General features: G+C 48.1%; 3 protein-coding genes across 3 annotated transcripts; 1 reads left to right on the forward strand and 2 right to left on the reverse strand.

The window, feature by feature from the left end:
* Positions 1-555: 555 nt before the first annotated feature.
* pdx1 (pancreatic and duodenal homeobox 1) lies at positions 556-3,379 on the reverse strand (the record flags this gene model as incomplete). The annotated part of the gene is made up of 2 exons (XM_080020409.1): positions 556-953; positions 2,974-3,379. 2 exons carry the CDS (start codon positions 3,377-3,379, stop codon positions 556-558), a joined length of 804 nt encoding a protein of 267 aa, XP_079876535.1.
* Positions 3,380-5,800: 2,421 nt separating this feature from the next.
* Positions 5,801-7,815, reverse strand: LOC307244876 (uncharacterized protein). Its single transcript, XM_080020243.1, has 3 exons — positions 7,708-7,815; positions 7,057-7,131; positions 5,801-6,573 (listed from the first exon to the last, which is right to left on the reverse strand). The coding sequence occupies exons 1-3, from the start codon at positions 7,731-7,733 to the stop codon at positions 6,081-6,083; spliced, it is 594 nt and encodes a 197-aa protein (XP_079876369.1). The 5' UTR covers positions 7,734-7,815; the 3' UTR covers positions 5,801-6,080.
* Positions 7,816-8,157: 342 nt separating this feature from the next.
* On the forward strand, positions 8,158-19,516 carry lnx2a (ligand of numb-protein X 2a). The gene is made up of 11 exons (XM_080020703.1): positions 8,158-8,258; positions 11,140-11,702; positions 13,555-13,790; positions 14,320-14,457; positions 15,107-15,306; positions 16,001-16,414; positions 16,498-16,671; positions 16,777-16,954; positions 17,070-17,292; positions 18,461-18,619; positions 18,874-19,516. Exons 2-11 carry the CDS (start codon positions 11,299-11,301, stop codon positions 19,007-19,009), a joined length of 2,262 nt encoding a protein of 753 aa, XP_079876829.1. The 5' UTR covers positions 8,158-8,258; positions 11,140-11,298; the 3' UTR covers positions 19,010-19,516.
* Positions 19,517-21,366: the final 1,850 nt, after the last annotated feature.

Consider the following 21,366-nt stretch of genomic DNA (forward strand, 5'->3'; position numbering starts at 1 on the left):
GCAAACCACAATAACCACAATACAGTAGCTCGGACCAGTACCGGTTGGCGTACTCAAGGTTGGGGACATGATGGGGACAGTGGGTGTGTAAGTAAGTAATAAATACTGGCCAAACGATTGCACTCTCATTAACAAGACCCCCCGCCCCCGCCCCCGCCCCCCCGCCGCATTATGAGAGTTGGTAGCGCCCAATCCATAAAATGCAGGGCGCGCGCGTGCCCGGAAATAGACTCGGACGCACGGAGGCGCGGAGCGTGGTGCCGTGCGCAGCACAATCTGTGACGCGCGGAAGATGCGAGCCGCCGTGACGAACAGCAGGTGTGCGCCGTGATGTCGCGGGGTGGGGGGGGGGGCTCTCCCCGTTAACACTCAGGCGACGCCATTATTAAACAACTTTATTTGACAAACAGATTCTCCCAGGTGAGTCGTGCCCCCCCCCCCTCCCATGCCCCAGCCCCATGTTCGACCCGGCGTGGTAGTAAACGGGGAGGTAGTCCTGAAAATGTCCCTTCAGACACCCACCTTCGGACCCCGGGAGCGTGCTCTCGTGGGCCCCTACGCTGGTTCTCTGGAGCCCGGGGTGGGGTCGCTGCGCGGCGGGGAAAGAGGCGGCGTGGCGGCGTGGTTGCGGCTGCGGTCGGCGGCGACCGCGGCCGCCGCCCCCGCGTCCTCCCTCAGGCCCCCCGAGGTGACGGAGGAGTCCTGCTCGGGGTCGCCGCCCGCGCCCCGCGCCCGGCGGCGGTCCTCCTCCTTCTTCCACTTCATGCGCCGGTTCTGGAACCAGATCTTGATGTGGCGCTCGGTGAGGCCGAGGGTCAGCGCCAGCTCCACGCGGCGCGGCCTCGAGATGTACCGGTTGAACAGGAACTCCTTCTCCAGCTCCAGCAGCTGTGCCCGCGTGTAGGCAGTCCTCGTACGCTTGTTCTCCTCCGCCTCCGCCATCATGTACGCCCCTGGGCAAGACACAGCCCAGTTCAGACAACACCCCCCCTTAAAAAAACGTTCATTTTGCTTACGGTACTTTTATTTAATAGGCATTTAATAGTGGCTATTAAAAAATGTCATTTAGTTATTTTATATGTATTCATTTGTTATTAGTTTAGAAGGAGTTCTTACTCTATTTTGAAGTTCATATAAGCCTCCATATACGTCCAATTCGATCCTTGTATCTGCAACTGTTAGAACGGGGATATTTCATGGACGAAAGATATGCCGATTCGTCGCTCCTCTTTATGACAAATTGGATATTGATAATTAAATAATTGCTTCTTGCTTCAGCTTAAAATTGAAACTTTTAAGATATTGATTTAAAAAAAAAAAACAATAGAGGAGGGGATAATATAATAATCATAGAAAAGATCGACAACGGATTTAATTAATTCCGAAATGGATAAAGGGACCTATATGTAAGCGATTTCTTTAACCCGCTAACTTCTCTGGTTCTCTGGGAAAATGTACGTTTTGGACCAAATAAAGTCAAAAGCACATATATTTGTGTCTGAAACATTTCCCTACAATTGAGCCTTTTACCAGAATTTGGGATGTGGACCTTAATGCAAGCCAACAGGCGTAACCCATTGCGTGCTTTCCTCAATTTGTATGGAACCGTTTCAAAATGAAAAACTGAATTTAAAAATTGGATGCTTCACCCGAAGTTGCTGTCTCGTTTCCCTAAACATTGACAAGCCCAGAGGCTTTGCAATTGCAATTAAAATTGATCGAGAGACCATGGAATGAGCTTACAAGGTGTGATGGCACAGCGACATTTGTGATTTATAGTAATTTAACATTTTCGATAACATGGCGGGAGTGCAGCCTAAATGTTAATTCCTTATACAGAATAGGATTGAATGACTGTTTCAAGTATTTTAATTGTAGCTTGTGCCGAACGACTGAATAATTAAATAGGGCTCGAAGTTTCCTTTATTATTATTGTTGTTATTGTTATTATTAGTAGTAGAAGTATTATCATTATTATTAGTAGTAGTAGTATTCTTATTATGACTTTTCTTTTGATCGACATTTCAAAAGGATTTCAAAGCCAAACGTTGTGGAGTAAATACATTGACAAGTGTATTGAATTATTGGTGACGGAGAAAGAAAAAAAATTAATTCCAAAAAATCATTCATTCATTCATATTGCTAGTTAGCTACTAAACATATGTTTACGTTTGAACTAACTAATATAGACCTAGGAGCAATTGTAAAAAGTAAGCGCCGTTTACAGTAAAAGCCACCTGTCAGGTGTGGATCATAGTGCAAATCGCAATGAATACGATTTCTCGGATACACGGTGAGAATTGCATATAACAAAGGTTATAAAATGGCCGTAAAATTCTAATTAGTTTATAATTACAGTATTAGGCATAATAGGCACAATTAGGCGTAATAAAACGTTTGCAAATATATATTTTTATAATTATGAACAGTCAGGCGTATGCTACATATGACTGAGTCATATGAGTCTTCCTGGCTTCTTTGGTGTCGTGCTTTTGGAAATCCTTTTTTTGTCAAGTGGACTTAACAACAATACGAAGCATTTTCTTTTAACCACGATAAGACCTGAGGAAAACGAGTATTGACCTTAACGGCCCTTTACAAAAGGAGTGACAAGGTAAACTGCAACACCCTCCAGGATAATATTGTTGGTAATGTGATGTCATTTCGGCTTTCCACAAAGTTACTCAAACGTGTCAACCTGTTTGTAATACTTGATCCCGATTAAATTTAGAACAAACATATCACATTTATAAAAATGGAACCTGCCCTACTTTCACACGAAACCTAGAACTCGTAATTTAACAGAAACCTGCTGTTAATAAACATATTTGATTGTGATATGACATAATTGGTAATAATAAGAATAATAGAAGAAAGACAGTAATAATTAGGTGCATTATTATTATTATTATTATTATTATTATATGAATTTTCAAAGGGCCTTAAGGCTGTATGTTTATTCCAAAGGATTACCTGTCCATTGGCCCTTCCAGGTGTGGGAGTGTGATTTGGTGGTCTTCATCCAGGGGAAGGGGAGGTGATATCTGTTCCTGTCGGCGCACAGGTTCACCTCTCCCATCTCCCCGTACCCCGCTGCCGGTGCCGGCACCGCCTGCTGCTGGCTCTGGCTCTGCGGGTGGTGATGGTGGAGCTGCGGCACCCCCGCGTCCTCCCGCATCGGCACGCCGTACGGGGCGACGTCGGGGAGGCTGGCCGGGTTCAGGGCACCCAGGGAGGGCGAGGTGTACACGGAGTGGACCTGCCGGCTCATGTACAGGCATGGCGGTGGGCTCTGGCTGTAGTCCTCACCCGGAGACCTCTGGTAGGCGCAGGGCTCCTTAAACACCTGCGACGCGTAGTAGTGCTCCTCTCGATTCATGGCTTTTCGAGGCGTCTCGCTTCTTGCCGCCTGCTCCCTTCCCTTCCCGTGCCTCGGTGCGTGGACCTTATTTGCCCGCGCCGCCGCGTCTGGCGCCAGCCCGGGCCTCCGCACCTCCACAGGTGTGTCACGCTCCCACCACGTGACCCCGCCGGGCCACGGCCATTGGCTTCACTGTTTTGCTCCAAACGGTGGAGCCTGAGGTGACACATATCCCAGGGCAGGGCAGCGACTACAGCATTTCTCTCGATTCAATGCACATTGGGCAACGGACTCCATTCCACTGTGGGAGCCCAATCTGAGATGTGGTCCATGTGTATAGGCCTACCAGTCTTTACTACACATCCGGATGGATCTGTGGTAAAGTGAGGCTATGATCAAAACAGTCACCATTTTACATTCTCTCTGGCTCTCTGGTGCCCTGTTAATTAAATAATGGTGATGTTGAAATGTTGATCATTTGGTGATCATTTGACCAATGGCCCCTGGGTCCTTCCCCACCTTGAGAACTCCTGAACCAGGAATATAAGCTCGGTTTTATTGTTAATAGACAGAATTGGTTGTCCTGGCAGACACCAATGGATCATTTTTTATAAATAGTATTGAACACCAGATGCTTGAACTTAAGAAAACGTGTTACTTTTCCACAATGTTTATCTGAAGGTTTAGTGTCTTTATGGGTCTCCAGGACAGCATGGCAGCATTATAGGAAATGTGGGGATTAGATGCGCATGTGGGTGCGAGAATGGGTTGAGATGGTCGGTGTGGGGGAGACGGTCGTCGTGGAAACACGGTCCGTAAAGATCAGGCTTGTTTTTCATTTCGCCATCCTAACTTTGCCACTCTAAAACACGCGCCCATTACACTTCTTCTGGGGATGCATCATTTAACAAACCTCATGGCACGACGGGCCTCTAGTAACAACAAACACAGAATCCAGCTCTCTCTCTCTCTCACACACACACACACACACGCACACCGCTCTTGACATGTTTGCTGGCCATTTCCCCGACTTACATCCACTCCATTAAACACCTCCTCCTCTTAGTCAGCCAATTAGGTTGGAGTGAGGGACAGAAACTCAATTAACAAACCTTGCGCTTGGAACTTGTCTACACAATCCGCACATTCACCGGCTGATATTATGCAATAATGTAAAGCACTGCCATGTTGGGTGTTATTACCTTGTTGGAGGCAAATATAAATTAAACACGCTATTTGCACTGAGGTCTTCACATGCAATTATGGCACTTTCCATTGTGTCTTAATGGGGCACTCAGCGATGCAATAAAGTTCAAGTAAATCAATTTCATGTTAATCCCCCCCATATACTGAGGCTTAATGGTGTTTATATTTGACCATTGTTTGAAATAGGAAGGAAATAGTTAAAATAAACTATTCCGCACTACACTGGAGATGTACAACGTGTCTCGACGTGGTTTATGAGGCATGACATGCGTAAAACGCAATTAAACCGTCGTTCCAGTGACATAATCGGCAATGCATAATGGCTTAAGTGAGAAAAAATGCACCGTCGTTTAGTGGGCATATGGGCAATAGCAACGTCTGTAAAGAAAATGGGCGAGGAACAATAAAGGGACTTTAACTGCATGGAGACAGGCCAAATGGACCAAACAGGTATAAACAGCAGATGGACCGGTCTAGTATGGCACTGATACTTAGAACGCTTGAGCAAATGTCCACATGTTGGCCTTCTTCTGACCATTCACATACGTGTGGAAATTAAAATATATGGTTGAAAGTAACAACCTTATTGACAAGAAAGCTATTTAGATGGTCTATGGTGAATTTAACCCCTAGTTTTGCATGCAATCAGATAAAGTCCACATTACTAAACTAATACATGTAAAATATTAAATATATGAAGCTCCATCATCATAACCAAAATATTATTGAAAATTGACTAGTGATGAAAAATTCTTCATAAAAATAAATGTGATATTATAACATACGTATACATGTTATCTTTAGATCTGTGAAAGCAATATGGAAATTAGACTATTATATTTATTACACTTTGTGCACCGCCATTTCTGATAGCTGGTATACACATGTCAAAACGTTGGAGAAACGATAAAATGTGCTTATCCAGAGCAAAGCAAGGCTTATGTAAACACTCCCAGCACCTACAAGAACGCTTATGACATTATGATTGAAATCAAGCCTTCCCTTGGTGAGAGGAAGTTACACTAGAATTAGCTCAGACAAAAACACTGATCACTTTTTCAATTCAGCAGAGCAATTCAGTAACACACAGCTAGTGTTATAGAACGAATCTCAAACTTAACGCTGACAATAATGCTGTGAGTACAAAGTCAATTTTATGATAGAACATTTATTGAGCTCTTCAACCTCAGCAAAAGTAAAAAAGACCCATTGTAGGAGGCTGAGCAATGATTATCCGGTAATCATCTACTCCAAACGGAAAACCTAGTTGTGACACTTTGCCTCAAAGAAAATACAACCAAAATATAACCAAAGAAAGCAATAGAAAAAAATCAGAAAATGCTTCCTATTGGATCATTATTGTAAATGGTCAGTTAGGATACCGCAATTGGCGCTGACAAAACCAACAACTTGACAGTATTTTCTTCCCTTGTTGTCATGAGAAGTTCTTTCCTCGCGTCCAATAAAGCTGCGGAAAACTACGGGGTATTGTAACAGAGGGCAAAAAGTAATGTCAATTCGGGCTCCTCCTACTATGTGCACCGGTGACAGGCGAGCGGGAGCGGGGCCTATCACTTGGGCGGTCTCTCCACTGGGCGTGTCCTGAACCACTGTGGTGGGAACCACAAGACTCCCTGGGTGAGGAGTGGCTTCTAGGGGAGTGTTCAGAATGCAACCTGTGTGTTTCAGTGTCTCTGTTGGGGCAGTGCTTGGTAGGCCTTTCATCTCTGTTGGCCTTTTCTTTTGAGCTATTTCTATGATCACGCCTCTTGTCGTTGTGGTTGCTGATGAGGCTAGGCCTGTGGCCTTGGTGGCCTTTACGATCTCTGTCATCCCTGGGAGACCCGCTGCTGTGCCGTTCATCCTGACACAAGGTTTCGTCTCTCGGGCGCCCTCTCGTGGCAGACCGCCCTGCCGCGGGCGCCCCGGTGCGACGCTGCAGGGCCGTGGAGCGCAGGGTGTTCAGCAGGAAGCGCTTGTTGGTGCTGCGCAGTGGGCATTTCATCCTTTCAGAGAGAGGGGAGAAGCACATGGACATCTCTTCCAACACAGATAACCCATGACGTGTCACATCGAGTATGGCATCTGGAACTCGGCTGGTCTGCCAAGTGCAAAGTCAAGTCAGGTTTATTTATATAGCTCCACAGGGCTAAGGGCTAAGTCTTAACCTTAACCCCCAGAAAAACCCATTGAGGGAAAGAAAAGGCTGACAGAAAAGGCTGCAATGGGTGATGAGTGGGCAACATTATTAGCAGCATTTAAAAAGTATGGTTATATACTATATAATATGCTATATACAATATGCTATATATAAGATACAATATACCACATGTAGTATATACTATGATATACATAGTATAATATGCTATGCAGGCAACATGCACTGCTGGACACATTATATTTATAATATGAATCAATAATATATGTACGAAATTTCAGACTGATTGGGGTATTTCCAGTATCACATGCAGGCGAAAACCACTACTTACCATCCCGAAGGACCCATAGTCTCAGCTCTCAACCGGGCCCTGGAGGTGTCCCGCAGAAGCTCCTCTATCGCACGTCTAGAAGGCAAATAAAAAGCAAATCAGGTATACAATGGGCACGTTTTTGGACGGTGAACTGAGTGGGTGCGGGGTGTAGGCAAGGATTACATGGACGGTGGCAATGAGGAAATCATTTCATCAAGTGACAAGAGAACGGCAGAGGAGAGGGAGCGAACCCGGTGTGAACCCAGTGTCCCGGGTTGACTTGTGCCGTGGAACCGGCGTTGGACCTTTGACCACAAGGTTTACAATGCGCCGTCACGACGATCATTTTGTGTTTGCGCATGTATGCACACGACTCCCTATTTGTGACAGAGTGCATTGTTGATACAGAAGTTTATTGTTTAATGTTTAGATCTGTTGTATATTGCCACGTTTTTTTTCCCGTTTTGTTTATTTATTTTTTTGCATATCGCATATTTTAATTTTTGATTGTTATTACTCCATCCATCTGTCTGTCTACATGACGCTGCTATTCAGTGCCGTGGGTGCTGACGACTCCACGTCTACGAAGGAAAATGAGCACGAACAGTGCAATCCGTTCTACTTTACACTACACTAGTAATATTATCTAAATCTATACTAAATACATACTTTTCCAATTCACTATCATCTGCCATCGTGTGGTGAATTCAAATCGCTTTTCCCATCAGAGCTGTGGACACTGGAAATGATTCATTTACACTTGTGTTTACTTCGACGGCAGGGGCTTTTTCAAGCGAGGACCCCGTGTTTTCAGCCGTAACGAATGCCTCCTAGTTTACAAAATAATATTCACGAACTTGGGGGGGGGGGGGGGAATCATTTTATTTAATCAAATACAGCCACGGGAGCGTTTAAACCTGACGAGGTCAACCACAAGGCTCAAACTACAATCGTCACGCTGGCATGTAGGTACTTTTACAAGCAGGCACTCGAGAGGCCGCCTCTCGCTTGTCTTTGGAGTGTCGACTTCAGGCCCCGCCCACTCGTTTGACGGACAGGGCGAGCTGAGCGGTGTGTGGCGCGCCGCCGCCAGAGCGACGGGGGGCGTTTTCGTGCGGTTTGCCGAGCGCTCCGTCGCGGGGAATGTGTGATTGAGGTCCCGCAGACCATTGTCCCCTTTCGGGGCCGGAGTTCGCGGCGCGAGGGAGTCGCCGGAACAGGTAACGTTTTACCGCATGCGATGCGCTCGCACGTCCACGCTGTCACTGTGTCTGTCTGGGATTTTAAATAGCTTTTTTTGTGTCGCTCCTGACCCCAGCGCTGGGTATTCCGTCCCCTGGAGGGTCGGATGGGCACAGACAGATGGAGGTTGACGATAATGATACAAATCAAAATAATAATAATAATAATAATAATAAAAATAATAATAATAATAATGCTCGCGGTCAAACGTTCAACACATTTGGATCGCGTGTCATTGCAGTAGCTATAGGCAAAATGTAAAAACATGCAATGCAAATGGTAGATTATGTATTTCTTTCTTCTATTCTATTGCAATGCAGTGTTGTTTTTTTCCCTAAAAAATTCTGCAGCGTTGATAAAGCAGCCAATTGCAGGAGACCCAATAAAATAGCAGGCCTATTCATCCAGGCAGTCAGTTCCTCTGAATGATCTTAAAAAAGACGACACAAGGGGGTGATCAAAATGTAGGCTGAACCGGTGGATATCTACGTATGAAAAAATATATTTACACGCACCAGAGTGTGTCATCAGAAAGAACACAGCATCAGTGACAGGTGCAGAGCCAAATGGAGGGAACAAAACAAATCACCCACACCCCCCCACCCCGCCCCCCAAAAAATGCAATAACGATAGCACTGTACCCTTGGACACTCAGACACACACACACACACACACACACACACACACACACACACACACACACACACACACACACACACACACACATACGAGAACCGGCACACACTAGCAGAGAGGGACTCATCTGGTATTAAAAAGATTTTCTTTCCTGGGAGCTGTTAAAACATTTTCCAATCTTAAAATGGCGTGTCTAGGGGAATTGCTTCTCAGTCAACGTTTAAAATGGATTTAAGTGCCTCTGTGGAAGGCACTCTAAAATGCTGGCACCGTGACGAGTTTGATACCTAACTTATTGATTAACAGTAGTCACAGGATCTAATACCAACAAAAAGGATGCTGAGAGCGTGTGTGTGTGTGTGTGTGTGTGTGTGCGTGTGAGAGAGAGAGAGAGAGAACGCGTGTATTTTTCTGTTTACATATGCGCCCACACGTACTGTATTTGAGTGTGATTGCTCTTTCCCAGTGGATGTATTCTTGCGTGTGTGCATGCTTTGTGTGTGTTAGTGTTTGCGTCTGTGTGATGTGGTGATGTCAGAGCTTTGTTATAGGAACAGAGAAGCCTTGTGTCCTCATGATTAATTCATGTCCAGCTGCGGGATAGACACAGAAGCAGCTAGTCACACAGTGGCATGTACTTAAGGAGACTGGAAGAAGGGATACCAGTCCGGTAGTTAAGGGGACAGGTTGTCGCAGGAATGGAGGGTCTTGGAGGCCAAGGCCAGAGGACACAATAAGACAAGGGGTCTCCCATGGTTTTCCTCCCTGACAAGCCTTCAGCCAGTATCTGGGAGGAGCAGAGCATCCTGCCGGGTGATGTGCATCTGTTGTGTAGCTCTGCTGCATCCTTCTCTGGCTACACTCTGAATGTCAAGCCCTACTGAACAGGCTCCAGGTCGTCATGGAGACAGGATCAGACCCTCAGCAGAACAGAGGCAGAGAGTCACTGTGGCTTGGCTGGACCGATCTGTGCCGTAGCACGCCCCCTGGTGCCCGACAAAAGCCATGTACCCCCTACCCCCACCCTCCAGGGCCCTTTCTGATGGACTAGGTTGAATTGCTTTGGATGTGGAATACAGTGTGAATGACCGATGCACGCAATGCATTGTTGTTTTTTTTGGATATGCTGTGCCTGAGGTAACAGCAAGTGGGCCCTTGTTCTAAAAGACGGACTGGGATCTCCATCACTAATGGTTGAAGGGTGGCGAGTATGTATGCTGTCGGAAAAAAAGGAGAAAAGGGCAACAGCCAATAATAGCGAGCTCAAAGAGCGTGTTGCAGTCCTCGCGCTATCACAATTATTACATAATCGTCTGATTGTAAAATCATTAGATATCACAATGGATGAACACAACATGTTTTCATCCAAACTAAAGGGGGGGATTTTAAACTAATATTTTAAATGCTGCAACAAATTAAATGCCTTTTCCTCCAGGAAAATTAACTACCTACTGAAATTACTATGTTCCGCTGTTCAATGTCAATGAATGGCCCTTCTTCATAAAGTGGATTATTGCACCACTATGAGCTTACAGCTTTCTATGATAGTGCCATAAAATGAACAAAGGAGACATACAATTGTTAATTACTGTTAGCTATTTGCAGGAAAATTAATTGACAACTACAATTCCATGATCAAACAGCCCTATACGGCCTGTCATTACTGCTTGAACCACATCTTCCCCTTTGTCTCTTTGTCTCTCCTCTATCCCTCCCTGAACATTTTCACCCAATATTCCTCTTACACCTCCTTTGTATCTCTTTTACTTTCCCCCTTTTCTCTTTTATTCTCCCTTTTCATACTCTTCTGTTCTTTACCTGGCACCGTTTCGCTCCCTATTGCTTTCCCAATCCCACTTCCTCTGATCTGTGTCCTCTCTCTGCCTCAATCCCAGATAATTCTCTCTCTCTGTGGAATTGGAAGATTGCAGCAGGCGAGAGTGAAAGAGAGATTATACTGCCAGATTAGTGGGCAGGAGCAGCAATACATAATCTCAACATCCACACACACACACACCCACACACACACACACACACACACACACACGCATATTCACGCATATTCACACTCACTACCTCACCCCATCTCTGTGACACGTCTGTCCGAGCATGTAGGCTCACGTGCACAAAGCATTTGCCACATGAATAAACGCACCAGCACACAAGCAGACACTTGTTTTTGTGAAACAGCTGTTTAACCTTCTGTCGCCCTCTGACCCACAGGGTGATATGCCACTGGCCACTGGGGGGCGTCTGCCCTCTCTGCAACCTGCTCATCCTCTGAAGCGTACGGGATAGGAGCACGTGCCCTCCCTGACCCCCTGCCGCTGCCCCTCGCTGGAGTCCTTTGTGCCAAAGTTGAATTGGGTTGGAGGAGCTAAGATGGGCAGTCCGGGCTGCGAGGTGGGCACTGCCGGGCCGGTGGAGCCAGCCTTGGAGGCCCTGTGTCCCGAGTGTGGCCAGATCCACCGGACCAAGGAGAACCACCTTTACAATTACCGTCTGGAAGTGGATGACGACCTGGTGTGCCACATCTGCCTGCAGCCCCTGGTCCAGCCGCTGGACACGCCGTGTGGCCACACGTTCTGTGCCCGCTGCCTCCGCAGTTTCCTCCAGGAGAGGGACTTCTGCCCGCTGGACAGGGCGCGGCTGCAGCTTCAAGCGTGTCGTAGATCCAGCATACTGGTTCACAAGCTGCTGGACAAGCTCTCTGTGTCCTGCCCGTTTGCCCCGACCTGTTCCCTCAGCATGCCACGCTGTGACCTGGAGGCACACCTCAAACACAGGTAGTCGGACAAACGATATACTACGATGTATGGAGCAAGGGGTCATATAATTACTTTTCATATAATGCATTTCAATAATGTGGGTTTGTAAGGCTCGATGGGTAGACTGTAGCAGTGCACGGGATGAGGGGTCAATGTCTACACCTCAAAACATACGCACTCTCAGTAGTCAAAGCCAACACCATCAAATGTAGAGTATATACTGTATATTAGATTACTTGTGGGAACTTAGAAAGGCTGACTCCATAACCACAGAGCTCAGTCCAGTACAGTCAGACCATCCCCGTCATCCTCACGTTCTTGGTCCGTCCACACAGTTTGGCTTGTGACCCGGTTGAACCAGGTGCTGTGAGACCCTGAGGGGGATTATTGGGCGGTAGGTCATGTGACGGAGGATTAGTGGTTCACCGCCACAGTCCCGCGTTGGCTGGCAAGAGGCTCCGTGTTTCTCAGTTTGCAATCATGCTCAGCAACTTCAACTCCAGGGACCTTTTCAACCATTTCTTCTGTGAAACCGCCAAGGGCAACCCGGGCCTGTGGTGAGTTTTTCATATTTTTCAAGTTGTCAGGTCAACAGCGCCGCTCAACGCCATTTCTTAATCTCTCTCTTTAACTTTCTTTGCCGACTTTTCCTTTCGGTCACACATAACGCACATAGCTCAGTGTGTGGTGTGAGTCGGTAGGGGAAAGCTAACTCTGCATGTTCTGAGTGTCAGTGTTCCAGAGAGACAGTGGTAGTATCGTTGTTTTGCGGCCTTTGACCGCTCAATATTTCATATTTCTTTGGTCAGAGAATACACTTGACTCGGAGCATAGTTCCTAAAGAAGTCTATCAGTACACAGTGGCAGTTGAATGCAACGGGGGTATTTTTTCCGCTCCTAATTGGTCGTATTACTGTTTATTAAGTAGCGAACATCTTACTTATTGCTTATTGCTAGACTTATCGTTGTTTCTTTGAAACCTTTGATAACTGTTCTGTTACCTATGGACACCATGACCATGCGGTAACTTCCCACCACTTAATTTAAGTCAAAGAGGAGATTTTCTTTAACAAGCTCACCCTAACAAGCTGTTGCTTACACCGAGGGACTCTCTCTCAGTCAGCTGGGCGGACACGGGACCCCGTCTGTCGTCTCATCCAGCTCTGCCGCTTGTCCAGGAAACTCACATTGGGACGACGGTACAAAGGTTCCAGCAAAACCTTTATCACCGCAGGCGCTACCCCTTCAAAGCTGTGGTTTAACGTTTGAAAACCTCCTAGCCTCCCCTGTTAATAGTCACAGAGTCTGAGCTTGTTTTATCAAGCGGATTTGAAAAGGAGACTGGATGTCTTAAGTTGGCGTTGAGGTAAAACGTTAACTCCTGCCAAGCAAGATACAAGCAACAATGATTGTGATCAATGGACAAATGAGAAGAAGTCACTTAAAATGGCTTACACAACATGGCTTTCGGTGCGTCATGTAATCGCGCCGTGGACACATTTAACCCTTTGTCCACGTCGGCTTCCCCGTGTTCTAACTCCGGTCTACGACAGGAGCAGGAGTCAAAGGTGCAGTGACTCCTGGCTAGGTCACTCAGCATTTACTTGTGTTGGGGATTAAGGAGGTGACACTGTGAGATTACACATTAAGAACGTCGGCTCAAACAGTTCCTGAAGAACTGGCGCTTAAGGCAGAGAGGTTGATCTTATTGCAACAGGCACATTTTGCGTGTCACAGACAAGTGGGTTCCTCGCAAAGTGGAAAGAAGCTTTTTTTTTTTTTTTTTTTTTTTTGACCAGTTGGGTTTTCTAGGTGAACTGACTGACGCTGTGTACGTTCACTTAATTCTATCTTGTCACTTTGCGCCCAGGTGCCCCGGGACTCAGGCTCCGCAGACGAGAGTGGACGGTCCGCGGTGCGAGGACGGGGATGGGCAGGTGACGGCGGCCAATCCCCCCAGATCCCCCCGATCCCCGCAGACGGACCTGGGGGACCGCACCCCCTCGCCAGGATCCGCGGCCCGCACGGCCTGCCGCAGCGTGTCCATGTGGACGGACGAGCCGGGGCTGGACAACCCTGCCTTCGAGGAGAGCACGGAGGAAGTCGGTGAGTTGTCCTGACCCGTGTCCCGATTTCTCAGATGTGCCGCAGCTTTGAGAGTATTGTATTATTTTTATCCCCCAACTCATTCCAAATCGGACAGGTGGCGTTTCCACAGTGCGCGTTACTATTCCTCCAATGTGGCTTTCCATAAACTAGTCAAATTTACTGGTCTGGGTTGAAAACTACAAAAATATATTTTTATATGACTCTTATTCTCAGGCCATTTCTCTCTATTTAAACAAATTGATTCATGTAAATCAACTGACTCTATCTTGTGCCTGTAGCACAAGTGTGTAGAGAGCGTGCAGCACCCTAGCTTTCAGCGGGGGACATCACAGTGTTTGCTACGTGGCTGGAAAAGGTGTTCAACTACTTGGCAGCCGAACACTGACACTGTGACGTCTCTCGATGAAGGCTGTGCAGCTGCACACCGAAACTTTACTTGATTTAATTCTGTTTACACAAGTCTATTAATAAATCTACTTGTAAATATTTCCTTAATTTCTGCCTTCCCCCGTCCCTATCTCTCCAGGTGTTGTGGGGCTAGAGTGCGTGGTTCCCAGGGTGAAGCGCCCCCTCAGTAACCCCTGCATCCACCTCCTGCGCTCGGTCAGCTCCACCTCGTCCGGCTGGGACTGCCCCGAATCCCCACCTCTCTCTGCTGAAGAGGGTATGATATCTCCTCTTCTCCTCATTCTACTCAGTGTCTTCTCAATTGGTCAGTGCTTCAGATACAGTACAAGGAATACGATTAAATGTATTCTGTGTCGAGGATTGTGGGAGTTGCCAGTTGTGAGTTATTATAGATTATTTTTTAATATGTACTCATCTTGGGAATGTCGACTGAATATGGAGCTTCTAATCCAAGTCTGCATATGTACTACGTATTATATAGTAATACCTAGTATACAAATTTGGACGCAGCACTGGACTTTGTGGTGGTCAAGACCAAAAAAGACTCAAGACCAAAGGGGACTAAGACCGTTAGTAATTTGCTGTTGAAATTTAAGTAGTACTTTAAGTACTGTATTGTACTCAAAGTGAAGTCGTACAATTCCACATATCCACAGCGAGATCAGCTCTGGCCTTGAGAACTAAATAAATAATGGAAAAGTTTATTCATTCACTTTCCCTTTTCACTTTTTTGAGGGATTAGATTTGTATAGTATATAATACTATTAATAATAATATATAAAAATAATATTTTTCATGTTATATTTATTATATTATATATACATTTTAATCATAAGATTAATATTATAATTATTATAGCATTGGAAGGTATGGCTTTGTAAAGGTTTGTTTTGTGTGCCCACCAGGCTGTGTGAAGTTGCCCTCCCTTCCTGAAGGGGAAATAACCACCATCGAAGTCCACCGTGCCAACCCATATATCGAGCTGGGTATCAGCATTGTTGGGGGTAATGAGACACCCCTCATTAACATTGTGATTCAGGAAGTATACCGAGACGGGGTCATTGCACGAGATGGGAGGCTTCTAGCTGGGGATCAAATACTGCAGGTTAGAAGCATGAAAGGTCAAGTTCGATTCTGCTCGGGCGGCGTGTTTAACCTCTGTGCATTCTTTCTAAATGCCTTTTCATGTTCATATCAAATACATATTTACACCATGGAGCTGTCCAGTGCACAGCGAGTGTTGAATTCAAAGCACACTTCCGGTGTCATATTGAGTTTAAGTCCTTTTTTGCGCATTTTAGTGCATTTGGTAGTCAGCACACACATTTTTCATGACCCCTGACTATTTTTTCTGATGACAGCACACATTTTTAGATTTGTGACCGTCTCTATTTTCGGGCGTGGGAAAATTTGAACGATATTATGTATACATTTAAATTCAGTACTTTGTATTTATTGATTAGACATTAAAGCAATGGCACTTCTGCCTTTGGAAATGGAATCAACATCAACATCAAGAAAATGGACAGGGGTAAAATGTAAAATATGAGCGCTGGCTGGTAAACAAGCTTAAACTCAATTTAACACCGGTATGGTCCGCTGACATGACTGTTTACTGTGCAGCTTCACTGGGACACTTCACAGTTGTCGCCTTGCTTAAAGTTACACTGAGTAGTGATCGTTGTTGAGTGAGTGTAGAGGATTCAATCGTTAATATTCCCTCCTGAGATTTCCCCAGGAGAGTTGAGATATAAAGTGGCCTGCTCTTCTTACCTCATACTTCTTCCGACTTCTCCAAGGTTAATAATGTCGACATCAGCAACGTGCCCCACAGCTTCGCTCGCTCCACACTGGCACGGCCCTGCACCACCCTGCAGCTGACGGTGCTCAGGGAGCGCCGCTGCGCCTCCCGGGCGCCCCCTTCCTCCTCCTCCTCCACCCCTGCGGTCCCCCACGCCCCCTGCTCCACCCCCGAGGGCTCGCCCGCCAGCCCCGCCAGCCTGCGAATCACCCTCAACAAGAGGGACTCGGCAGAGCAGCTGGGCATCAAGCTGGTGCGGCGGACCGACGAGACGGGGGTCTTTGTGCTGGACCTGCTGGAGGGGGGGCTGGCGGCAAAGGACGGGCGGCTGTGCAGCAATGACCGCGTGCTGGCCGTCAACGACCAGGACTTACGCCACGGCACCCCGGAGCAGGCTGCACAAATCATACAGGTAAACATGGTACTCGGGTCCGTAAGAGCATTCCCTCTGAAGCATTCAGCCCGGGTCCTGCAGCGCTGTTTCCGTCTTCACAGGCAAGCGGAGAGAGAGTCCATCTACTGATCGGCCGGCCCAGCAAGCCGACACCTCCCCAACCACCCAAATCCAGCTCCACAAGAGACCTCTACTGCCTTGACCACTTCCTGCCTAACCACAGCTCCACCCCCAGTCCGGTGCCCACGCACCTGTCCCGCGCAAGCACCCACAGGGTGGGCAGTAATGTCACCTATTGATTTATATCGACTTGGCATACCAGATCACTTCATGAAAATGTTTGCGTTTGTGTAAATTCATTGCCTGTATTTGACTTTCAGGACCTCTCCCAGTGTGTGACCTGCAAAGAGAAACATATCACTGTGAAGAAGGAGCCCCACGAGTCCCTCGGTATGACGGTAGCCGGAGGGCGCGGCAGCAAGAGCGGAGAGCTGCCGATCTTTGTGACCAGTGTCCAGCCACACGGCTGCCTGTCCAGAGACGGACGGATAAAACGAGGTGAGCACTTCTGTAGGGTAGTTTAGTTACTTAGTTACTTATTTCTAGAGCACATTTCAAACCCTAACCCACTCTCCTTCCGTCCCGCTCATTTTTCTCATTGAATGGCCGCCAGGTGACGTGCTGCTCAGTATCAACGGGCAAGACCTGACCTACCTGAGCCACAGCGAGGCGGTGGGCACCCTGAAGGCCAGCGCCGCCACAGCGTCCGTCCAGCTGCGGGCCCTGGAGGTCAGCATGCTGGAGGAGTACGCCGACGACCAGCTTCTCCCTCACACCCACGACGACTACGACGCCAGCTGGTCGCCCTCCTGGGTCATGTGGCTCGGCCTGCCCAGGTAGACATGCACTGTTCCCACTTCTTTGGCTTCCAATTATCTATTGTGGGGCGTCTCTGCCCACAGGTCGGGGTTTAAGCCGTGGGTCGCCAACATGACGAGAAGGTTTTATTATATCGATGAACAAAAGGCTTACAGGCCAGAACTATAAATAATAATAATGATAATGATAATGGTTGAGGTGGTTTCGGGCGCAGTAGGAATGGCGTTCTGCTTTCTGGCTCCTGGTCGGCTGATGAGCCCGTGCGCCGATCCCCTCTGCGAGACAGACGAATATTAAGAAAGCTCCCTTCCTGAATCGGCCGATTGGTGGCAGCTTGGCGGCCACGGTAAAGGGAACCGTGCTGTCGTCTGCAGCCGGTGCTTGACCACGTCCCTTGGTCGCCACATCTATCAACTCTCAAAATCACAGAATCAATATTTATCTATGGATCACCCCATTTAGTCCCTTGAGTAGTTCTTTAAACATACATATTTGAATGTCTTGTTGTATTAATAACATTGTGATATATTGAACGGTATACTGTACATATAGACAGTACACAGTACACCAGAGGGGACGGATATAGAAGCAAGTAGGGGCTATTTGTCAAAATGTATTTAAAGTGTATTATCCAACATACGGTGTCAACACACTTCGCAAAATACTGTGTGTGTGTGTGTGTGTGTGTGTGTGTGTGTGTGTGTGTGTGTGTGTGTGTGTGTGTGTGTGTGTGTGTGTGTGTGTGTGTGTGTGTGTGTGTGTGTGTGTGTGTGTGTGCTCTATTTATTATCTGTGTCTGTGAATTCAAGGGGTGTGGACATAAGAGTGAAAAACAAAATTGGAAAATGGCCTCAAAATTGCAGGAGGCGGTTTAAATTAGGAGAACCGCATGCCTCTAAAATAAGGTTCCTTTTGGTGTTTTGCACAATGCCTGACATAGAAGACAATCTCTTCAACGTGCAGGATGTTTTTTTCGTTCACTTAAAACCAAGAGAATCCTGAATAATTAACTCATCCTCGTGTCCACATGTTTCACGTTCGGGTCTCAATATTTAGAGGAATCAATCAATGTACCTCTTGTTAGTAGCATGGATCCCAGTATCTCCACCATCTTTATTTCTCTTTATCCCTTTTTTGAGTTTTCACCCCCCCCCCCCCCCCCTTCTCTGCGGCGCTCTCTTCCAGCTATCTTCACAGTAGTCATGAGATTGTGCTGCGTAGAAGCCACCCGGGCAGCTGGGGCTTCAGCATTGTCGGCGGATACGAGGAAAACCATAGCAACCAGGCATTCTTTATCAAGACCATTGTCCTTGGAACACCTGCGTACTACGACGGCCGCCTCAAGTAAGTGATCCGTTTGTTTCCGCGGCCCCCGCACACATAGCTGTGGCTTTCGCCGGAAAACCGGTTCAATTTCGGAAGGATTTGAAAGTTGATTTGCCTTGTTCTGAAATGTAATTCAGGTTTTACAAACAGACGCCTTTTGATGCGCCTTTTCATTACACGCGGCCGAGCCACGGCAGGGACGCCTCCCGTGATAAGTATCTCAACGAGCGATTTATTCCTTTCGCACGGCTCGTGGATTTGTGTTACACTAGGTGCGGCGACATGATCGTGGCGGTGAACGGACTGTCGACATCAGGAATGAGCCACTCGGCCCTGGTCCCCATGCTGAAAGAGCAGCGCAGCCGGGTGGCGCTCACCGTGGTCTCCTGGCCCGGCAGCCTGGCGTAACCCGGCGTCCGAAAACCCAGACCGCGGCGGACCGGGCCGAGCTGCGCCGCACCAGGCTGAATCCAACCGTCCGACCATTTTCTATATTGGGAACAACCCGGGCCAAAGGGAATGGGGGCACCGTGCCACATCGCTCCATACCGGGCTGAGCAAGGACCAAAAAAACCATTGAGAACTTTTTGTAGAGCCAGCAGGACCCATCTGAGCCCGGCCCGTCCTGACCGAGTGGGAGATTTTCCAGACCGTGCCACGTCACTTAACAGACCGCACTCACACATGCACTGCTGTGCTCATATGGTCATGTTTTCTTCACTCCCCACACAGGGAGCATAGTACTGTAACCGTAGCAGACTAGTATCTGGGCTGTATTCACCTCACTGGGCTGTAGTAGAATCCAGGGCTGTATTCAGATGGACGAAACATTTAAATAGAACTGCATAGAGTTGTAACATACCCCATGAATCCTCTGCCATGGAGGGTAAAACGATCACTCTACTGTATTAAAAAAAAAAAAAAAAAAGCTTATCTGCAATACCAACGTTATTTTCCCAGCTGAATAAGCCCCAGGCCTTATTAGATACCTGCCACACCCTGGGAGCTCCACCGTGCCCAGGCCTCATTACCATGACGGCCAGACGTCCACTCTGCTGGAGTTTTATACATGTGTGAATGTGTGTTCTGTTTGATTAATAAAGATTTCCTGTGAAGGAGTCATCTTTCATGTCTTTTATGCTGTCTGTAATCCACAATGATAAATTGTCCTGAAAAACTTCTTCCCGACAAAGTGGAAATCCCAAACAGATGAACCCCGGCGGCGCAATGTGCTCCGACGTCCAACACAAGCACGAGCGAACGTGAACATAAATACTAAATGTCTCCCTCCGAGACAGCCGGCGCTATACATTGCAGCCTCAGAGGTTGGCATCAATCGTGCCTGTGTTTGCCAACTTGGCTCGGGGCCTCTCTGGATGCGGTCGGGGGGCGCGCCAGTTTCTGGAGAGACGGGAAAATTGACGAAGATTCTCGAGTTTGGAAATGAATCGGAAACGGAGAAACAAAGTCGGGGCTTAAACCGAACAGAAAAGATAGACAAATCCTCGAGTCCCTTCTCGAAATAATACAGCTCATGCTTAAAACACACGAAAAGGAGACCTCGGATATAACGTTCCCGCACAGGATTGAGAAAAGAGCAGGAACGCTTGTTAAAAATCGAGGACCTCGTGAGGCGCAGGGCCGCCCTTTGCCTCGAGTCCTGAAATGTGGTTCGGGGGAGAATCCACTCTTCACCCTTTGTTTTTTAGATGGGGTGATGAGGGGTCGGTCGTGGAACCGCTCCATAGGTCATAGCGGTGTGGTATCCCGGAATATGGGAACGTCACGGAGGGGGTGACAGTGTGTAGTGATTGGAATCCAGCGACCCGCACAGGACGGCCGCACACCATGTTTTAACAGCTGATGCCGTGAGTGGAAGGCGGCGTCAGCCCACGTACGTCAACCCATCTGGACGTGGGAAGAAGGGCGAGAGATGACTCATCGGACCGCGTTGGTTTCATCCCGTCGCCGCGTTTTCCGCATCTTCGCGCGCCGGCCCTTTCGGTACAAGCCGCCGACAAAACCGTCGGCCGTGGATTCGAGCTTCGCGAAAGCTCAGGACGCCTCGTTTTGTTTTTCTTTTCTTCTAAAGAGATTCCGATTGAGTTCTTGTGGGATTTTCGGGAGGCTTTTCTCTCGTGACGCGTCGTGGTTTTTTGAGGGATATCTTGAGTCACGTCCAAGTTTTTGTTTTTTTTGAGACCTTAATTATCAGAGCTCTTCGAGAGCCCCCCCTGCTGCGCGAGAACGCGGGGAGGGCAATTAAAAAAAGGGGGGGTGTGTGGCTGGGGGTGTGGGCGGGGTGTGTGGCTGAGGTGCGGGGCGGATCGTGTGGGGATTGGGGGCGGTGCGGGGTGTGGTGTGGTGTGGGGTGCGGGGTGTGGTGGTGGGGTCTGGTCGGGTCTGGGCGGGGTGTGGTGTGGGGTGGGGGTGTGGTGGGTGGGTGGGCGTGGGGCGGGGGCTGGGCGGGGTGGGGGGCGGGGGCGGGGTGCGGTGGTGGGGTGCGGGGGTGTGGAGGCGGGGGGTTGTTTCTTTGCGTGTCCCCGTGCGCCGCTCGGTCGGCGGTAAGGCGGCGAGACCCGCGCGGATAGCTACGCGGGCGGACGGACGGAGAGACGGGTGTAAAGCGTTTCGTTTTTCCGACGGGCCGTCTCCTCGGAACCGCGCCTCGTACGTCGGCGCGTCCTCTCCGTCGCCCGCGTCTTCGACGGTAGCTCGCTAGGTCCGCCGCGAGTCGGCGTCGGACTCTTTTGGCTCGGAGGCTC

The sequence above is a fragment of the Zeus faber genome (genome assembly GCF_960531495.2).
Source record: "Zeus faber genome assembly, chromosome: 19".
NCBI classification, from domain to species: Eukaryota; Metazoa; Chordata; class Actinopteri; order Zeiformes; family Zeidae; genus Zeus; species Zeus faber.